Consider the following 21,528-nt stretch of genomic DNA (forward strand, 5'->3'; position numbering starts at 1 on the left):
AGGGTGTGGAAAAAAAGGAACCCTCTTACACTGTTGGTGGGAATGCAAATTAGTACAGCCACTATGGAGAACAGTGTGGAGATTCCTTAAAACTGGAAATAGAACTGCCTTATGGCCCAGCAATCCCACTGCTGGGCATACACACCGAGGAAACCAGAATTGAAAGAGACACGTGTACCCCAATGTTCATCACAGCACTGTTTATAATAGCCAGGATATGGAAGCAACCTAGATGTCCATCAGCAGATAAGAAAGCTGTGGTACATATACACAATGGAGTATTACTCAGCCATTAAAAAGAATACATTTGAATCAGGTCTAATGAGGTGGATGAAACTGGAGCCTATTATACAGAGTGAAGTAAGCCAGAAAGAAAAACACCAATACAGTATACTAACACATATATATGGAATTTAGAAAGATGGTAACGATAACCCTGTATGCGAGACAGCAAAAGAGACACAGATGTATAGAACAGTCTTTTGGACTCTGTGGGAGAGGGAGAGGCAGGGATGATTTGGGAGAATGGCATTGAAACATGTATAATATCATATAAGAAACGAATCACCAGTCCAGGTTCGATGCAGGATACAGGATGCTTGGGGCTGGTGCACTGGGATGACCCAGAGGGATGGTACGGGGAGGGAGGTGGGAGGGGGGTTCAGGATGGGGAGCACATGTACACCCGTGGCGGATTCATGTTGATGTACGGCAAAGCCAATACAATATTAATACAATTAAAATAAATAAATTTAAAAATAAATAAATAAAAGAAAAAAAGTGAGGATTTTGAAGAACCTTTTAACTGAAAGGAAGAAGTGACCAATATATAATGCTAAGTTAAAAAAAAAAAGGGAAAACATAACACTGCTGCTGCTGCTGCTGCTGCTAAGTCGCATCAGTCGTGTCCAACTCTGTGTGACCCCAGAGACAGCAGCCCACCAGGTTCCCCCATCCCTGGGATTCTCCAGGCAAGAACTGGAGTGGGTTGCCATTTCCTTCTCCAATGCATGAAAGTGGAAAGTGAAAGTGAAGTCGCTCAGTCGTGTCCGACTCTTTGGGACCCCATGGACTGCAGCCTACCAGGCTCCTCCGTCCATGGGATTTCCCAGGCAAGAGTACTACATTTATAAATTTTAATTTATAAATATTTATATATAATTTTTTTATATTTGTATATTTATGTATATTTATAATGTATATTTACAAAACATAAATACATTTTATATCCCTACAGCCATGGCCAAGTAACAAGTATTGTCTGACCGTCTGCCTATAACAGCCAGCTATAAAAGCAGGAAACTATACAAAAGAAAGAAGCAGAGGCATATTCTCTTTCCAGAGGCAAGGAGAATACACTGCAATAAGCCCCATATTAGGAGTTCTGAACTTGACCTTTCGATGTAGTTTTCAACAGACTGAGGAGAGAGGGATTGGAATTTGGGAATATCACAATGGCCAAGACACAAGGAGTCAAAAATCCTGGAGAAGGGAATAGTAGAGAAATAGGTTTGAAATGCTGCCTGCAATTTTCCCTAGAGCTACTGTGAATCTTAAACCATGTATGCATGGGACAAGATTCTGAGAAACCAAGCAAAAATCAGTAGTACTTTGGCTATCTTGCCAAACTAGAGAGACAAAGTTGAAAGTAACAAATATGGCCCTTAAAATAGTTATAATTTATATGTTCAAGAAAAAATAATTTTATTAGAAAGCTATACATGAAAAGTCTAGAACCTAAGAACACAGTATTTGTTAGATAGATTCTGGGGCCGATTAGAAACTGAAAAAAAAAAAAAGAAAAAGATTAGGTAAGTGAAATAGAGTAAGAACTATTCCAACTCAAGTAAAGAGAGGAAAAAGAATGGAAAACATGGAAATGACAAAAGAGCTATACGAGGTATGATGAGAAGACTGCACTTTCAGGTAATTGGAGTCACAGAAGAGAGACTGCACTGCTTCAGTCTTCTGAAGAAATAGTACACACTGGAAACTAACACAACATTGTAAATCAACTACTCCAATAAAAATTTTAAAAAAGAAAAAGGAAATAGTGGCTGAGATTTTCTATGCTGATTTTTTTGTGGGGGGTTGGCAAGAAGGGGCTGCACTGCACAGCTTATAGGATTTTAGTTTCCCAAACAGGGAAACCCAGACACTTGGCAGCGAGAGCACAGAATCCTAACCACTGGACCACCAGGGAATTCCCAGTGGCTGAGATTTTCTAAAACTGATTAAAAACATCAAATGACAAAATCCATAAACTCAAAAACCTTAAGCAAAAATATAAAGAAAACTACATGGGCACATTATAGTAAAACTGCTGGGATCCAAAGACAAAAAGGTGTTATAAGTAGTCAGAAAAAGAAACATTACCCTTAAAGGAGCAACATTATTCTCATTTTCCAACAGAAACAATAAAAGTCAAAAGGCAGTGTGATGATATTTTTAAAGTGTTGGAAAAAAAAAAAAAAAGTGTTGGAAGACAATGGGTTTAAATTGCATTGGTCCAATTTATGCACATTTTCCCCATAAATGCATACTATGGTACTACACAATCCATAGAGTTGGTTGAATTTGGATGTAAAACTGTAGATACAAAAAAAAAAAAAACTGTAGATGCAGAGGGCGCACTGTAGTTATATCTGGATATTCCAATACATAATGGGTTGGTGCCCCTAACTCCTGAATTGTTCAAGGGTTGACTGTACTATACTTAGAAAAAAATCTTTAAAAAATGAAAGATAAAAGATATTTTAAGTCAAAGAAAATTTAAGTGAATCCATTAATAGAAGATATACTAACACACCGTCCTCTTTCTCTCCCTCTGTTGCTCTAAAGGAAGTTATTTAGGCAGAAGGAAAAAGATTTCAGATGGAATGGTGGCAAAGCAGGAAGAAATGAAAATACTAGAGGATAAATACGTGGAAATTTAAATGTCCTTGAAGTGTTAAGAGGCCCTGATTCCAAGTGGACTCTAATGATCACGAGTCAAAGGTATATGTTGGAATCCCGAGGATAACTGTTAAAAGAATATAAGGAGTGAAATGGTATAATAAAAACTATTTTACTCCCAAAGAAAGAAACTAGGGGGGGAAAAAATGAGCAAAGACAGGAAAAATGGGGGAAAGGGTACGGAACAAATATTTTAAAACAAAAATGCTAGACTGGATTTAAGGGGGAAAAAAGCCAGCAAGTATATCTATATATACTGCTTACGAGAAACATACCTTCAAACATCCCTTCAGCAGGAAAGGTGAAAGTAAAAGGATGGAAAAAGTTCAAGCAAACACTAAAAGAGAGCTGAGTCCAGGGGTTAGGACTCTGATACAGACATTTTAATATAAGTCAAATTCCATGGGGTCACAAAGAGTAGGCCAGGACTTAAGCAACTGAACAATAACGATAAAGCAGACTAAAGCTGGTTAGAAGTGCAATCAGAGAGTAAACGGAGTAACAAGAACAATGATTATTTAGTCAATAATTCTACATTTCTATGTACCCTAAGTACACAGACTAAATACACATACAAGTGGACAGAAATAAGCAGAAAAAAGAGAGATCCACAATTACAGGTGGAGTTATTAACATAACGCCTCTTGGTATTCGACAGAACACGTAAATTAAAGAAAAAAATCAGCAAGGAAATAGTACATTTGAATACAATTAACAAACTTGACATATACAGAATGTTGTGCCCAACAACTGCAGAATATTCCTTTTTATAAAATGAAAGTGGTATAACACATATGGAATTTATCATAAACTAGTCAATAAGGAAGGTCCCACAAGTAGTACAAATTTAAATCACAGGGTATGGTTTCTGACCACACTGGAAGGAAGCTAGAATGCAGGAACAGAAAAATAACTAGAAAATCTTCCAATATTTGAAAATCAAGGAACATATAAACAACTGATGAGTCAAAGAAGAAATCACAAAGGGAAAATCATCATATAATTTGAAGTGAATGATAAAGAAAACATGACATATCAAAATCTGCGGTTTACAGCTATAGCATCTGTTATGGACTCAATGTGTGTATCCTTCCCAAACTACTGTGTTGAGGCCCGAATCCCCAGTGTGGCTATATGTGAACATGGGGCATCTGAGGCAGAAACTAAGGCTGGATGAGGTCATGAGGATGGGCCCCAAGCCAACAGGATGGTGTCCTGATATGAGGAGACACCAGAGAGCCTGCTGTTGCTCTCTATACCTCTCCCTCGACACATGTATGAAGGAAGAGCCATGTGAGAACATAGTGAGAAGGTTATGCAAGCATGTAAGCCAGTAGGAGATCCCTCACCAGAAACCAAATGCGCTGACATCCTGATAGATCTTGGACTTCCAGTCCCCAGAACTATGAGAAAATTAAATTCTGCTGCTTAAGCTGCCCAGTCTGTATGCAGTATTTTGTTATGGCAGCCTGAGCATATTAACACAGCACCCAGCTCATGGAGCTAGATAAATAACAAGTAAAGCCTAAAGAAAGTTGGAAGAAAAAAATATAAGAGGAGAAAGCAATGAAACAAAAAGCAGATACTCAATGAGGATTCTGGGAAGATGGTAGAAGTTGTCTGATGTAACCATTTTGTAACTCCAGAGTCTGTTGAAGGCTTGTAACTGCCAGGTAAAGGTCAGGACGCTAAATTGCTATTAATTTCAGTTCTGAGCATAGTAGCAGCTATCCATTCCCAACCCTTGTCACAGGGCAGGCAGCTGTACAAATGTTCCTGGAGCAGCCTTCAAGTAACATTCAGGAGTCAAGGTGGACAAAAAAGGACTCAGCCCCTCAAATGCTGGGAATCTGTGTTCTGATCATGGATTGCTGCTCCTGTTCTCAGAGGTGCTGACAAAGGGCAGGAGCCGCAGCCACTGCTGCTGCACCTCCCTGCACTGTTCTAAGTCCCTCTCACTCTGGCTGAAGTGACTTCCATGAGATTTAAAGGAAGATGTGGAGAAAAATCAAGAAAACCATGTGGAACAAAATGAAAGTATCAATAGAGACAGAAAAACCTAAGAAGAAACAAAAAAGAAATTCTAGACTGAAAAGTAAAGTGAAATAAAAAAAAAAAAAATCACTAGAGGGATTCAAAGGTAGACTTGAGCAGCAAGGAGAAAGAATCAGTGAACTTGAACAGAGAACAACAGAAATTATCAAGGCTGAGGAATAAACAGAAAGAAAAAAAGACTGAAGAAAACCACAGTCTAAGGGAGCTGTGGGACATGCCACCAAAGGACCAACATACACACGGTGGGAGCCCTAGAAGGAGAGAGAGAGAAAAGGGGCAGAGAGAATAGACGAAGAAATAAGGGCCCCAAACTTCCCAACTCAATGAACGCAAATATCTGAGAAGTCCCACAAACTCCAAGCAAAAGGAACTCAAAAAGACTCACACTCTTAAAAGACAAAGATACAGAAAGAAGCAAATCTTCAGACATGAGTGATCCTCAATGAGATTATGAGCAGACCTCTCATCGGAAACTTTAAAGGCCAGAAGACAGTCGGCTTATATATTCGAAATGCTAAAAGAAAAGAAGCTCTCAACCAAGAATCCTGCACAGGCTTACCTTATTCTACTGCACTTCACACACGGCACTTTGTTTTTTTTTAATAAATTGAAGACCTGTGGCAGCTCTGTATCGAGCCAGTCTATTAGCACCATTTTTCTAACAGCATTTTTCCACTTCATGTCTGTGTGCCACATTTTGGTAATTCTTAAGATATTTCAAGGTTTTTCATTATTATATTTGTTATAGTGATCTGTAATCAGTGATCTCTGGTATTACCATTGTAAAAAGATTATGACTTGCTGAAGGCTCAGGTGATGGTTAGAGTTTTTTAGTGATGAAACATTTTACATTAAGATGTGTGTGTGTGTGTGTGTGTGTGTATAGGACATAATGCAACTGCACATTTAACAGACTCCAGCATAGTGTAAATACAACATTTATATATACTGGGAAACCAAAACCAAAGAATTCAGGGTCTCACTTTATCCCAATATTCACCTTAATGCTGTGGTATGGAACCAAACCACAACATCTCTTGAGGTATGCCTGTATCTGGTAAAATTGCTTCCAAAATTGAGGGAGAAATCAAGATATTTCCAAATACACAAAAGCTGAGGGAATACATGACCACAGACCTGCCCTGCAAGAAATGCCCAAGTCCTGCAGGGTGAAATGAAAAAACTAGACAGTAATTTCCAGCTGTATGGAGAAATAAAGACTTGCATAAAAGTAAATACACAGACAGTTATAAAAGCTAGTATCGTTGTAAGAGTGGTTTGTAACTGTACCTTTTTTTTCCTACATGATAAAAGAGACCAATGCATTTAAAAGGAAAAAAATCCATAATTAACAGTATAAAAGCTAGTTTTACTGTAACTTTGGTTGGTAACTCCAAATCTCTTTTTCCATATAAATTTTAGGAAACTAGTGCACTTAAAAGAACTAGATCATAATCTAGTTTAAAAGAACCAGGGGCACACAATATATAAAAATGTAATTTAGTGACTCAACAACCAAAGGGGTGTGGTGGAGCAGTAAAGGAGCAGAGTTTTTACATGCTACTGAAGTTAAGCTGGTATAAATTCAAATTATACTGTTACAGCTTTGGGATGTTATGTATAATCCCTATGGTAAACACAAAGAAAGAATCTATAGAATATAGAAAAAGGAAATGAGAAAGGAACTGAAAACATTTCACCACACACACAAAAAAACTAAACAGAAAACAAAGTAATGCAGGAAATGAGGGACAAAGAAACTACAGGGAATACAGAAAACAAACAGCACAATGATAGAAGTCCCTCCATATCAGTAATTGCTTTAAATATAAATGAGCTAAACTCTCCAATCAAAAGACAGAGACTGGCAAATTGGATTAAAACACACGATCCAATGATATGCTATCTATAAGAGACTCATTTGAGACTCCATGACACAAACAGGCTGCAAGCCAAAGGATGGATTAAGTTATTCTGTGCAAATAGTAACCAAAGAGGTGTGGGGAGGAGGGAGCTATGCTAATATTCAGACACAATAGACTTTCAGTGAAAAAAGGTTACAAGAGACAAAGAACATTATATAAACTGGAAGATTTAACAATTATAAACATTTATACACCTGAGATCAGTCCTGGTTGTTCACTGGAAGGACTGATGTTGAAGCTGAAACTCCAATACTTTGGCCACCTGACGCAAAGAGCTGACTCACTGGAAAAGACCCTGATGCTGGGAGGGATTGGGGCAGGAGGAGAAGGGGATGACAGAGGATGAGATGGCTGGATGGCATCACCGACTCAATGGACATGGGTTTGGGTGGACTCCGGGAGTTGGTGAAGGACAGGGAGGCCTGGTGTGCTGTGGATCATGGGGTTGCAAAGAGTCGGACACGACTGAGCTGAACTGATACACCTAATGACAGACCATCCAAATATCAATACATGAAGCAAAACCTGACAGACCTGAAGGGAGAAACAGACAGCTCTACAATAACTGGAGATGTCAACACCCCACTCATAATCATGGGCAGGACAACCAAATATAATATAAGTAAAGAAACAAAGGACTTAACACAGTAAACCAATTAGATGTAACAAATACAAAAAGCTTTACTCAACAATAACAGCATACACGCTCTTCACATGTACAAACAGGACACCTTACAGATGGACAATATGTTAGGCCACAAACTAAGTCTCAATAGATTTTTTTAAATATCATACAAAATATTTTCTCTAATCACAATAGATAAAGTTACAAATCAATTTTAAAAAAAGTAACACTGAAAAGTCACAAAACTGTGGAAATTAAATGATACACTCCTGAATAACTGTGTAGCTGAAACCTACTGGTTTCTATTCTGTGAGCTCCATCTTACACCTGCAGTCCCATGTCTCCCCCTTCTCTGTGACTGGGCTTTAGCCTGCTCACAAGGAATATGCCCAAGCCAGGTAAGTTCCCCATCAACCTTTACCTTTGTTTCATCTGAAATGAAAACTGGAAGAATAGCTTCGGCTGACATAGGTGATTAATGGTCTGTGAGGAATAATGGCAAGAGATTTTCCCCCCAGCTCGCCTCACCGGGTTCCTATTGCTGCAGACGCACTTCTCCTTCAGGAGTCAGAGTCTATCTCTAGCTTTAGCCCCTTTACACTCCCTTGTTCCCCTTCCAGTGACGTGCAGTGCAGCTACAAGTGCCTCTGGATGGGTGTCTGCCCAATACTGCCTATATGTAAGTTTTCCACAATACACTCCTCGTTGTACCTTATTTTGTTTTTTTGGTCTCAAACTTCCTTTTCATTTTTTGTTGTTGGGAGAGGATGTTTGCTATGACCAGTGTGTTCCCTTGACAAACCTCTCTTAGCCTTTGCTCTGCTTCATTTTTACTCCAAGGCCAAACTTGCCTGTTACTGCAGATATCTCTTGACCTCCTGCTTCTGCATTCCTACTATGTACATATACACAGAGAAAATAATGGAAAGAAACAGTCCAATACATGATAATTTTTAAATAATAGAAATACAGGTCGATTTTTATTTTCTTCTTCACAACCCTCTGGGTTTTCTAAATTTCCTATAAACAAGTTGTTTGAAAGTATCAACTCTACTGTATGAAATACAGTTTTAGTAAACTTACCTGGCAGCCAGAGAATAAATGGCATTGGCAGATGCGGAAGGTTTGATTTTGGGATGCTCACACTCTGCACCTGCTAATGGGCTGCTATTCATATTCTGGAAAGAAAAGAGTTTAAAAAAAAAAAAAATGTTCTTAATATAGCTAAGCATCTCCTCTTATTTAATCTATTCAAAATAACAAGAACAGTCATATAGACAGAGGTCTCATCCTCAATGCCATGCTTTGGGCTTATTATATGTGACAAAAGTACAGTTGAAGGCTCAAATATAAGGGTTAGGGAGGACAGATCTAAAAATGAGGCAAGGAAATGGGAATTGTTTGTTTTAATTCTAGAAAGATTTGAGGAAACTAGCTGTCTGCACAAATATCATTCTAGCTTTAAAAATCTACATATTTTTCTATATTGATGCCACTGAAAGTCAAACCTAATCCACTCTCACTAATTAAGACTGCCTATCCCACAAATGCCACTTAAATGCTAAGTTACCTTCCCCCTTCCCTTTCAACCAAGAAATACATAGTTCATTTAAGGACTACAGCATTTCTCAACTTTACCCTCCAGTTCCATCTTCTTCTTGGGTTTCTAACTAGCCACTGTCCAATTCTTCCTTTAATGGCTTGTGTCAAATTCAACATATCTATCCCTAGTTAGCCAGGTTAAAAACCTCTGGGGTGTGTGCATATGTGTATATATGTATATGCGACCTCTCATCCTTTTTTCCACCGACCAACTGCTTTCAAGACTCACTGGGTCTTTGTTTCATGCTCCCTAAAGTCTCTATCTAATCAGGCTCCCCCTTCTGCTCCTGGACCAGGAGTCTCCCTCTCGTTTACCCTGTATCAGCTATGTGGAACCCCTCTGTGGTTACAACCACAGACTCTCCCAAACTCATCTGCTTTCCCTCCATCCCCTGTTACTCCAAATCTTTGCTGAGAAATGTATGTCGCCCCTTCATGTGCCTCCCCATCCCAACTCCAGCTTTCTCTACACCGTTTCCACCCTATTTTTCTCCACAGCATTCATCAGTATGAAACACCTTTTATATTTTATAGTTTACCCTGTTTATTTTTCATCCTTCCTCCAGTTGAATGTAAATTTTTTGAGGGCAAGATTTCTTGCTGAGCGCATAAAGAACCAACAAAAGAAGGAATACACTGCTCCCACCCCCGGTTCTATCCCGTATCTCCTGCTTATCCAAAGGACTGCTAACCTGTCTTTTTTCCATCCATTCTCTTTCTAATCCATTCTGCATACTATTCCTAGATTCCTCTCTTTAAGCCATCATTTTGGTCACATTACTGCACTAATTTAATCTTCATGTACTCTTCATTTATACCAAATAAATTCCAATTCTTCTGGGAGAGTGTCCTCTCGTCTAGCAACAATGTTCATTTCTAGCCCCCTTTCCTACTCTGATACACAAAACTTCTCCTCTCAAATTAAACACTTCTTATTCCACAATACATCTTAAGCATTTCTGTCATTGTAGGTCTATCTTAAAACAGTATCCACTTTGGAAAGGATACTTCAAATTCAGATGCCACTCTTCTCATAAAGCCCTCATGATTGCTCTATCTGGAAATAATCTTTTCTTTCTCTAAAATTAAAGTGTTTTCTATTTATACAACTCATGGCAGAAATATGCTTATTGCATTAATAAACATATTAACAGATATATTTCTCGAAAATAGGGATGATATTATCTCTGAATCCAGTACAAAACATACCAAAGAACATTCCCCATCAATGTCATCCACAAATATTTGTTACTAAGATAAATAATTTCAAAATCAGGACTCACCATGGAGGTATCCAGATTGAATGTGCTTCCGAGCCTAGGCGTATCGGTTCTGGGTTCCATTTGTGAGGGCAATGAAAACGGAAGTGAATGCCGGTTGGTTAATTCTCTCCCTGTCCAGGGGTCACTAGGGTTTGGGGCAACTACTGGTACTTTGGGGATTGGCCGATGCAGCCATGATGCTTCTCCAATGCGGCCAGAGGGGACAGGGGGCAGTTTGTCTCTGGATGGACAGTCGCCTGGTGTACAAGGCAAGGGGCGTCTCTGAGGCCGGGTTTCTGCTCCACCAGAATACGGACGGTCTGGAGGGGGTGGCGGTGGAAGATCTCGAAGAGTGGGAGGTATTGGTAATGGTTTGTCCTTATGAAGAGAGCCAGAAGGAGCCTATGGAAGCATGATGGAAGTAATCAAATTCCACTAATCCACAAAAAAGAATCAGAAAAAACTATAGAAATGGATAATGCTTTACCTTCGAAGCAGTTCCAAGACCAGAAGCACTTGAAGGGATAGATATTCGCTGCTGTAGAAGGTCAAGTCGTGGTGGCACTGGGGGAAGGGAAGCTTGTGGGGCCATGGAGAATGGAGAAGGAGGTCGTTCCACCTAATACAAGTAAAAATTTCCTAATAGGTTATTCTTGTTTTGAGTAGGGGTAACTCTCAACTCCTAAAGATGTAAAGAAGTAGAATATGAACAGTGATTATACCAATGAGCCTGACTTTGGCTTACAGAAGTGCTTTCTGAATTATTTTTATGTTACCATAAGAGGGCGCTCTCAATCACAAAAGTACCATGGAGATACAAGCTACAAAGCTTGTATCTAGAAACTGCTGTGCTGTAAGAAGCTTCCAAGCTTACAATTTTAAAAAAACTTTACGATTTTACATCTCTTAATCTTCAGAAGAAGAAAAATCTTTTCAAGATTAAAAAAAGAAAGTTGTATTAAAAGAAAGGGATACACATTAATCTCTCAACAAATCATCTAGGAAAATAATGCTTAAGGAGCAGAATGAAGAAAAAAATCAAAGTAAATAAATTCTCCAGAGGTTATTATGATTCAAAGAAAAAAGAGAGATTTATAAGATAAAGTGATCAATGGTATTATTAAAAAGCATCTTGTGTTCTTCCAAAGAAATGTTATTTCGATTCAGTAATTAAAAGCAATGATTTTTTTTGTCAATTTGTATTCCAAAAATTGTGCCAAATCAAAACAAACAAATAAAATGTATAACCTTTTCCATTTCCCTGCCCACAGCAGGGTGATGAATAGCTGATAAGCTTGTCCAAGTAGGCTGTCAAGAGATATACGAGAATTTATACAAAATACTACTTTGCATTTGCATTTCCTGAAAGCAAAACAGATGGAAAACAGGCAAATATGTATTATAAGCACTTATGTAAAATGACAGAAAAACAACCATCTCCATAGTAAGTCCCATCATTAATGCCAGGAGGAGAATGAGGGAAAAGGCCTGCATTACAGGTTGCTTGCTCTGACTCACACCTAAGAACATGGCCTCCAAGGCAATGGAGCACGAGCAGCGCAGCACCTCAAGGGTTAAGAAAGTGAAAAGCCAAACTCACTCTCCCTCCACCACCAACATCTAGGCAGTCACTGCACCTTCCCTGGTGGCTCAGATGGTAAAGTCTCTGCCCATAATGTGGGCAGACCTGGGTTCAATCCCTCGGTCAGGAAGACTCCCTGGAGAAGGAGATAGCAACCCACTCCAGTATTCTTGCCTGGAAAATCCCATGGATGGAGGAGCCTGGCGGTCTACAGTCCATGGGGCTGCAAAGAATCGGACTGAGTGACTTCACTCTCTTTCTTTCACTGTATCTTTTTATTTTTCCACAAAAGACTGGCATATCTATATTTTCCTTTTCATTCTACTTACCAACCTCAGACCTAATTTATCAAAACCACCTTCTAACAATTCTCCCAACTTTCTAGTTTCTTATCTCACCAAATCATTTTGTTCACCATTACCAGCTTAATCATCCTTAAATCCTCACTAGCTCAAAAACCATCCACCAGTAACTCCTACTTTCCCATGTCATAAAATGTCACTTTCCTGCCTGGCTTTCACAAGTCTAATTTGGTCTCCCTAACCAATAGCGTTCTCTGTAATTCTCTATTTTGGAATTCCTACCTCCTTAACTTTCTTCAAGTTGTTTCTCAGTTTGGAAGGCCCTCTCTGCCTATTTTGATCCCCCCAACCATCCATCCCTCCTTCTCATCCCTAAAGGGCAGAGGGTTGAGCTAATCAATCATATTCTTCAATTCATGCCTCAATATCATAACCAATCCCTAAAATGTTCTTTTATCTCAACATATAATAAAGCTCAATAAAAGGATAAAAGTGCATATGAGGAAGAAATTAAAAAAAAAAAAAAAAAAGAGCATTCGCAAGACCTAAGGGATATAAATATCCATATAGAAAGTGTTCATTACATAGGTAGCCCAAAGAAAAGAAACCCATAACAAGCCAAACAACAACACCCTTTTCAGGGAATCAAGGATAAAGACTACGGCTTCTGAGGACAGAGAGAAAGGAGGCATCAAAGAGCAAAAATATGCTAGAAACTAGAAGTCACTGAGGCTGTAACAATTTACAGAGGTAAAATTGTTTTTCAACCCAGTAAGTCTATATTTAGACAGTTTGAGGGCTGAATAAAGACATTTTTAAGATATCAGATGTCTTAAAAATTTCACCTCTCACCTTTTCACAGAATGCTATTTTGAGGGCATACTCTACTCAAACAAGGAAGTTAAAGCAAGAAACAGAAAAACATGGGCGTTACAAAATCCAACACAGAGAGAGGCAATGAAGTCCCATGATGATGGCGAAGAGAGACCTCAGGGCGACAGAAGGCAGCACACTCAGTGGAACACCAGTCCACACTGGTGCCAAAGCATGGCAGACTCCCATACACCAGTATACTACATTACACAACATCTCCTTTATTAATACATGCACAGAATTTACTCCACAGAAAATTACATCAAGAGGATGTTCAGTAGTGACAGGTACAAATTGAAAACTAAGGAAATAAAAACAAATCAATTACTTCAGAAAAGTGCAAGGTTGTAAAACAAAGCAGAAGTAATCACATTATAGTATATTACTTGAAACAATAGGGAGCAAAAATCATTTAAACACTGAATACTGACCGAACCAAAAAACATTCCAATTAACTACAGTCGGAAGTTAGGGAGTAGGAAGGAGGAAGATAAGAGATTTAAATCCTTTCCTAAACACATAACTAATATCGAAAAATCAGGAGAAAGCAGTATAGCCTATGGCTAAGGAACAGCTTTAGGAATGGAAAAATCTGAATGGGACATGGAAGCTGGAGGAGATGGAAGCAGATAACTAACATTTTTAGCAATTCTTTTCAACTTTAAACAACAACAAAAAAACCATGTGTATTTATCACAAGGATATTTTTAAAAGTAGATTCACTGTTTTAAAAATAAATCAAAATTAAGCAACAAAACAACAAGCTACTGGGATGTGATGAAGCAGGTCCTCTCACAGTCGCACATACTTTAGGAGGGACCTTAGGGCAAAAAATACGGGGAATAAATTTTAACGTCTATCCAAAAAAAGTTACAGATATTTTTACTCCAATATTTATTCATACAAAGTAGATAATCAACTATAAGGTACAAAGAATAAGATGAAACACCCACATAGAACCTACCTTTCAGCTAAAAAAATGAAATATCATTGCTTTCTGAAATTCCCATATGCCCTACCACTAATTATATCCCTCTCTTCTCTCAAAGAGTTTAAATGGACATACTCTTATCTAGCAATCCGACTGTTAGAAATTCACCCTACAGACAGACTTGCAAAAGAACACCCATAAGGGTCAATTTCAAAAAATTTAAAATGTACTACTCAAATAGTCCAGATTTCCTCAACTATCCATATAGCATAGACACATTTATCAATTCCCGTTTCAATGTCTTTTTAATTCCCAAACATCCAAAGCAATTACTATGTGCTCACTCGTGAGTAGCCAATTACAAGAGGTGACTCTTGCCTTCTAGGAACTTACAATGGGAAATGATTATTTTTTGGTCACACAACATGGTGTGTGGGATCTCAGTTACCCATTCAGTCAGTCAGTCAGTCAGTCAGTTCAGTCGCTCAGTCTTGTCCAACTCTTTGTGACCCCATGAATCGCAGCACGCCAGGCTTCCCTGTCCATCACCAACTCCTGGAGTTCACTCAAACTCACGTCCATCGAGTCGGTGATGCTATCCAGCCATCTCATCCTCTGTCGTCCTCTTCTCCTCCTGCCCCCAATCCCTCCCAGCATCAGTCTTTTCCAGTGAGTCAACTCTTCGCATGAGGTGGCCAAAGTACTGGAGTTTCAGCTTTAGCATCATTCCTTCCAAACAAATCCCAGGGCTGATCTCCTTCAGAATGGACTCTCAAGAGTCTTCTCCAACACCACAGTTCAAAAGCATAGATTCTTCAGCACTCAGCTTTCTTCACAGTCCAACTCTCACATCCATACATGACCACTGGAAAAACCATAGCCTTGACTAGACGGACCTTTGTTGGCAAAGTAATATCTCTGCTTTTCAACATGCTATCTAGGTTGGTCATAACTTTTCTTCCAAGGAGTAAGCGTCTTTTAATTTCATGGCTGCAATCACCATCTGCAGTGATTTTGGAGCCCAGAAAAATAAAGTCTGACACTATTTCCACTGTTTCCCCATCTATTTCCCATGAAGTGATGGGACCAGATGCCATGATCTTCGTTTTCTGAATGTTGAGCTTTAAGCCAACTTTTTCACTCTCTTCTTTCGCTCTCATCAAGAGGCTTTTAGTTCCTCTTCACTTTCTGCCATAAGGGTGGTGTCATCTGCCTATCTGAGGTTATTGAGATTTCTCCCAGCAATCTTGATTCCAGCCTGTGCTTCTTTCAGCCCAACGTTTCTCATGATGTACTCTGCATCAGTTACTTAACAAGGGATCAAACCCAGCAGTGGAAGCAAGGAACTCTAATCACTGCCATGGAATTTCCAGGCATGGACTGCCATGTAATTTCCAAGAAATACTTTTAATAAATTATTACCAGGTGGTAAGTTCTATGGCAAACATTTCACAGTATCCCAAAAACACTTAGCCAGACCTAGATTATATTTGGGTAAATATGTGTGAGTTAGGGGTAGGAGAAGCAGGGTATAGTCTGGAAAGATTTCTCAGGATATGAAAACTGAGCTAAATTACATAGAAACTATCAAGACAAAAGCATGGAGAAATCTTTGATGATTCAGACTCCACAAAACACAAAGTGGAAAGGATTATCAGGGCAAAATGCCTAGAACAGAGAATGTACTGACTAATCCATTAAGTAATGAGAAGTCACTAAAGAGCATGAGGCAAAGGAATGAGATGATCAAGGTGTATGTTGTAGATCAATGACTCTGGAAACAGGGAGAACCTATGCTTTTGAGAGCCTGAAATAAGGCAGTGGCATTGAGGACAGAGAGGAAGAGACAAACGGGTTACAACCACTGAAGAGAATCCCACCCACCTTCTCAGGATTTATTGAGCACCTACCATGCGCCAGGCAGTCGGGTGCTGATACAAAAGAAAGATTCTTCTGCACCAAAAAATGCCTCCTATGAAAGCTGTAAAAGCCTAAACTAGAGAACTGACAGCATATTAGAACCTCTGTCTGCCCTATATTTATTAAAGTCTTTGGTGACTGCCTTACTTTGAATTAGTGAATAAATCTCTGTTTTATCCTACTGCTGATGTAACAGAATTTGGTCACATCCTTTCTTGGCCTTTATCTTTCCTACCTTTACTAGAGTCTTTCTAGTTTGTGTAGTCTCTGTACGGTACCTCCTACCACCTTCCAATCACTTTAGTTGCCATTTATTTGGTTAACAAGCCCTTGTTTCTCCTGCCTAAACCTAACTTTCCATTGCCAAGACTTCACTAGAGAAAAAAACAAAGAGAAAATATTCTAGTCACAGTAGCAAGACAGAGTCCAATTCTTTTACTCCCCCTTCATTTTCTCCACCAAGCTATCCGAGTAGAACCCAGTTCTAGGATACAGACAGTAAGAGCATGGGCCTGGAAGGCGGGATGCCTGGTCACAGATTCTGGCTCGACTTACTAGTAGTGTGACCTTCAGCAAATTCCTTAGCCTCATTGTTCTTTGATTTCTTCAATTGCGGGACAAGGATAATACTAGCTTCTACTCATAGGGTTACATGAATATGGCTAAGTATAGGATTATGAGTTAAAGTAGTCAAGTATTTAGCATGGTTCTCTTTCACATGGTAAGTGTTCAGTAAATACTATTTTTACTCCTTGTATTTTAGATGTTGTTAAGTGATCTACTGCTTTAGGACACAGCTGATGACAGATTCTGCCACAATCTATTAAACTGTAGACTTACCTTGGCACCAGCCAATTCCTTCATCATGAAGAGAGAATCATCAGCTCGTTCATCATCATCATCCTCATAATTTGGGGAGGGAGCTCCCTCTGCTCCTTGCCTCAACAGGCTGCCACTTCCTCTAGGATCAAAGGGATCAACCACAATGGGCTCAGTACCTTTAATTTCACATCGGCAGAAAGGACAGCCCTGGCCTTCTGATTCCTACAAAGGAAATAGGAGATGGTGACACACACATCTGAAAGTTCTTAAAATATTCGTCCACTAAAAATACAGTACCTAAAAATGAAAAAAGCACCAAAAGTTTAGGACCTACCCCACAAACCATTCTTTATATCCATAAAGTATATACAATCCCCAATTCTTCACTGTGATTATTTAGCTGAGAGAAAGCAGGGTTTGGAGCCATACCTGCCAGGATGTTAGACAGGATGTGCACATGAGGTGGCCACAGGGCTCAATCTTCACATCTTTATCATTCTCGGCACATATTTTACACAGTTGGAATGTGGAGCCCATCTCACAGTATAATTCATATTGCTCCTTTGATTAAAAAAGAAAAAGAGATTATTCGGTCCCCTACAAATATTTGTTGAATGAATGAATGAATGACTGCAATACTTGTAATACTAATCTTTGCCTGGAAACAGAGTGTCACAACAGTGAACAGGTAAAACAGAAAGCACCTAGTCTTGGTCCTATTTTAAGAAACAGGGTTTAAAAAAAAAAAAAGAAACAGGGTTTAAAAAGAGACCACACACACATAAATTCACTAATCTAGTCGATGGTTTAAAATTTTAAGTGTTCCAACCACTTAATGTAATTCTGTCAGTTCTACAGAGTAATACACAGAAGCTTAGGTCTAGAAATATGATTAAAATGGAAAACAAAACTCACCTGGGTCACTTTGATGTGGTCTTGAGGAGTTGGTTCACATAAGCCTGTCAGGTCGGGATTCTGATTCCGTCCATCAGGAAACAAATAGCTGTAAAAAGAGTAACCAATCTTGGGGGTCTACTGAAGCCAATTTATCACTGCTTACTAGTACAGACAAATGTTATCTAGGAATTCTCTCACTCTAAAAGGGCAATTTAGGAGAAGTGTAAAGAGAAATTTTATTAGTACTTCAAAAAAATTAAATAACACAGATCAGTTCTAAGAAGATACTCTTCAAACACTGACATTCTTTCTCCAGGGTGTCACAGGCTCTATTTTAATTAAGGGGTTGACAAGCTTTTCCTGTAAAGGGCCAGTTAGTAAATGTTTCAGGCTCTGCAAGCCACGTAAGTCTGTGTCACATATTCTTCATTTTTTTTTAACAACATTCTGAAAAGGAAAAACTATCTTAGACACAGACTAAAAGACCTAGTCTGTGCGCCACAACTTACCAACTCCTATTTTTATCTGTGGATGACCACAGATTAAAGTGTGAATTCTCAATTTTAAAAAAACGACATTTGCTTCAACCAAAGACCTTAAAACACCCTTGTTTACAGATTTAACACTAAGAGACACCAATTTGAAAGAAAAGTAACAAGAAGCAAATTAAGCCACTGAGATCAACTACCAGGAAGCTTCTAGCATCAAATTGCTCTGACATCTGGTGAAGTACCCCTTTCAGTTCTAACATTACTGTAGAAAATGATGTGTAATGGAAAATGGATTTTCCTAATCACTTTAAAACACAAGTAGTTTTCTCATACCTGGCCAACTGTTAGTATTCTTAGTGCTTACCAACTGCTAATCAATTTGAATTCCCAAAGGAATAGGAATTCTATAATAAATAGGAACTTAAGTCATAAATATTAGCAGAGATCACAAAAACCCATAGCCTGAAGAAATTCTGCTGAATTAAAATGAAGTTAGGATGAAGGCCATTGAGCCTGCTGCCATCAGGAACATTTAAGTCATCCTAATTTTGCCTAATCAAATAACTGGTAACACTTTACATTTTTTTTAATATTTATCTATTTATTTATTTGGCTGAGTCAGGCCTTAATTGCAGCATGGGAGATCTTCACTGTGTCATGAGGGATCTTTCACTGTGGCACTGAAATCTCTAGTTGCAGCATGTGGACTTAAGTGCTCTGCAGCATGTGGGATCTTAGTTCCCCAACCAGGGATTGAACCCATGTCCCTTGCACTGCAAAGTGAATTCTTAACCACTGCACCACCAAGTGACACAGACTTATGCAGTTTGCAAAGACTGGTGAAATATTTACTATCTGGCCCTTCACAAAAAAAGCTTATCAACTCCTTGATTAAAATAGAGCCTGTGGCATTGTGCCCTGGAGAAAGAGTATCAGTGTCTGGAGGACAATACTGATGTTGTCAGTGTTGTAGTAACTCAGTCCTGTCTTTGTGTCACTCTTTGTGATCCTTTGGACTTTAGCCCACCAGGCACCTCAGTCCATGGGATTCTTCAGGCAAGTGGGTTGCCATTTCCTTCTCCAGGGGATCTTCTCAACCCAGGGATCAAACCTGTGTGTCCTGTGCCTTTTGCACTGCAAGCAGATTCTCTACCTGTTGAGCTCTAGGGAAGGCCCCTGTGTTTGGAGAGTACTATATATTTTAAAATCTAATACAGACCTGAAAAAAGTTAACGTGTGGAAAAAAAAGAAAGATAAAATCTACTCAGAGTAACAATGGAAATAGTAGAGGAAAAAATAATTTCACTCAAGGAATCCTTTTTAAATAAAAACAGAAGTCCTACAGAAGTTGAAAATTCAAACAATATAAGCTGTTAATGTTTCCTGAATCTTAACCCGTAGAGAAAACCTGGAATAAAGTCATTAATGATGCAGTTTCACAGCCCTAAGTTCCTAGACTCTAACAGATGATAAACAGTAGGTACTCACAAGCCTTCCCTGAAGCCATCAATCAGCGCTTGGAAGAGAGGTTTATTGTGAGGGATTGTCTGGAGAATGTTCCCATCAGCAGTGACATACCCAATAGCCCACTGACCCAGACGAGTACAGCTCAGCCGGAAAATGTAACTGAAAACAGAGAAACAAAACCTTGATTACATATGCTTGCATTAGGGTGGAAGATGAGACAGAGACAAAAATCAAAAAGACCATCAATAATAGATTCTTCAATGACTCCACACCAAAAGGAAAAGGCACAAAAGCTTAATTCTTAAGTGGCTTGAAAGCATTTGTCAAATCATAGTATCTGAATAAGTCAATTCCTCTGATAAACAGACATCAATCCTACCACAGAAATGTGGCCACTGGGGAACTAGTAAAAGATCATGTTTCCTCCTTTTCAGCAAAGGTCACAGAATAAAATTCAGGTGAATAAACCTCTTTGCTTCATTCCACTGACCTGCCAGGTTTGTGAATGAATTTCTGGAGTCGTGCTTTCACTTCATCATATGTCAGGAAAGCCATGTAACCAGGATGAGTTACAGCAAGGCTATTCCAGTTCCTGAGCAAAGAGGACCAGGGCTAAGGAAACAAGAGATCAATCAGACCATCCGGCTCCAAACATACAACCAGCCTCAGAGCAACGAAGAGCAAAAGAAAAATCCACCTCAATACTCAAATATAAACTCTCCATTTAGTGTCACAAATTTTCAACCATATTTTACTTTAAGGGAAGATAAACATGTTTGGGAAATAAAAACTTTGAAAAGCTAAGAAGAAAATAACACATGCTTATAGGGAGAAGCCTAACTGTGCAAAATACAGAAAATTTTCAAGCAGCTCTAACCTGCTGGAGCTACTACTAGAGTAATGATGAGGTTAAACAACAGACAAAAACAAAGAAAACAGGGCAAGGCCTGATGTTCAAGTAAGAAGTTCCAAATAAAGGTTTATGCAAGGTTGCATATACACACATTATTTTTAGAAAAGGAAAGGAGTTGTGAACCATCAATGCATCTCAATATTAGTCAAGAATTTTAATACCACAGGAGAAAAAGCTGGAAACATACATAAATGTCCAGTAGCTGAACTCAGGAAGTATATTATACCCATTTTTAGGGTAAAATACAAAAATTAAAATGATGCAAAGAAAAAAAAAATGATGTAAAGAATATTTAACAGAGAAAGATTATAAATATGAGGAGAATAAGCAGATTATATAGTTACTCTTTTTACATATATATATATACACACACATATAAAATACAGAGTAGTTTTAACCTTTTTTTAAACTATAGTTTCTAGAATAAAAATACTTTTATAATAGGCAAACTCCCAAATATCCAAATGTTATTTTTTTAAAAGGTTCCCCTTCAGAAAAGTGGCAATAATTAGTTCAGCCAACATTTTAGCATCCTACCTGAAAGAGTCTCGTAAAGATATCGAATTCAAAAACTGAAATATAATCATTGCAGGTCAGATCAATAGTGGATTTCAGAGCCATGGCCTCCAGCCCAGAACTGATGGGATGTACTTCATGAAGGGCCTGTCTGAAGCTCTTCCAAGGGACTATTGTCCTAGGGTGGCGGTGAGAGAGAAGGCACAGAATAAGATAGCAGATAATTCCAGGCATTGCTACAGTCAAGGAAAACAGTCTCTTTAAATTCTCAAAATCCACTTTAATTTTCTTAGAGAAACTGAATTATGTTTTACATTGATAACAGAAAAGGCATAAACGATATGTTTCTTAACTTCCTATTGAGTAAATTAATAATAGAGACATCTTTTC

The 21,528-nt window shown here is 38.6% G+C and overlaps 1 protein-coding gene across 3 annotated transcripts in view; it reads right to left on the reverse strand.

The window, feature by feature from the left end:
• Nucleotides 1-21,528, reverse strand: part of CBL (Cbl proto-oncogene) — a 106,966-nt gene that overhangs the window by 11,749 nt on the left and 73,689 nt on the right. For 2 of the 3 annotated variants that reach the window (XM_070384082.1, XM_070384083.1), the window contains 10 exons: nucleotides 21,160-21,316; nucleotides 20,200-20,321; nucleotides 19,731-19,868; nucleotides 17,770-17,857; nucleotides 17,284-17,415; nucleotides 16,873-17,076; nucleotides 11,673-11,732; nucleotides 10,912-11,043; nucleotides 10,446-10,826; nucleotides 8,644-8,738 (listed from right to left, as the gene is read on the reverse strand). In XM_070384082.1, the coding sequence (XP_070240183.1) occupies nucleotides 8,644-8,738; nucleotides 10,446-10,826; nucleotides 10,912-11,043; nucleotides 11,673-11,732; nucleotides 16,873-17,076; nucleotides 17,284-17,415; nucleotides 17,770-17,857; nucleotides 19,731-19,868; nucleotides 20,200-20,321; nucleotides 21,160-21,316 (1,509 nt within the window). The remainder of the gene's footprint in view (nucleotides 1-8,643; nucleotides 8,739-10,445; nucleotides 10,827-10,911; nucleotides 11,044-11,672; nucleotides 11,733-16,872; nucleotides 17,077-17,283; nucleotides 17,416-17,769; nucleotides 17,858-19,730; nucleotides 19,869-20,199; nucleotides 20,322-21,159; nucleotides 21,317-21,528) is intronic. The other variant, XM_005897176.2, reaches the window with a different exon arrangement.

The sequence above is a fragment of the Bos mutus genome, chromosome 15, assembly GCF_027580195.1.
Source record: "Bos mutus isolate GX-2022 chromosome 15, NWIPB_WYAK_1.1, whole genome shotgun sequence".
NCBI classification, from domain to species: domain Eukaryota; kingdom Metazoa; phylum Chordata; class Mammalia; order Artiodactyla; family Bovidae; genus Bos; species Bos mutus.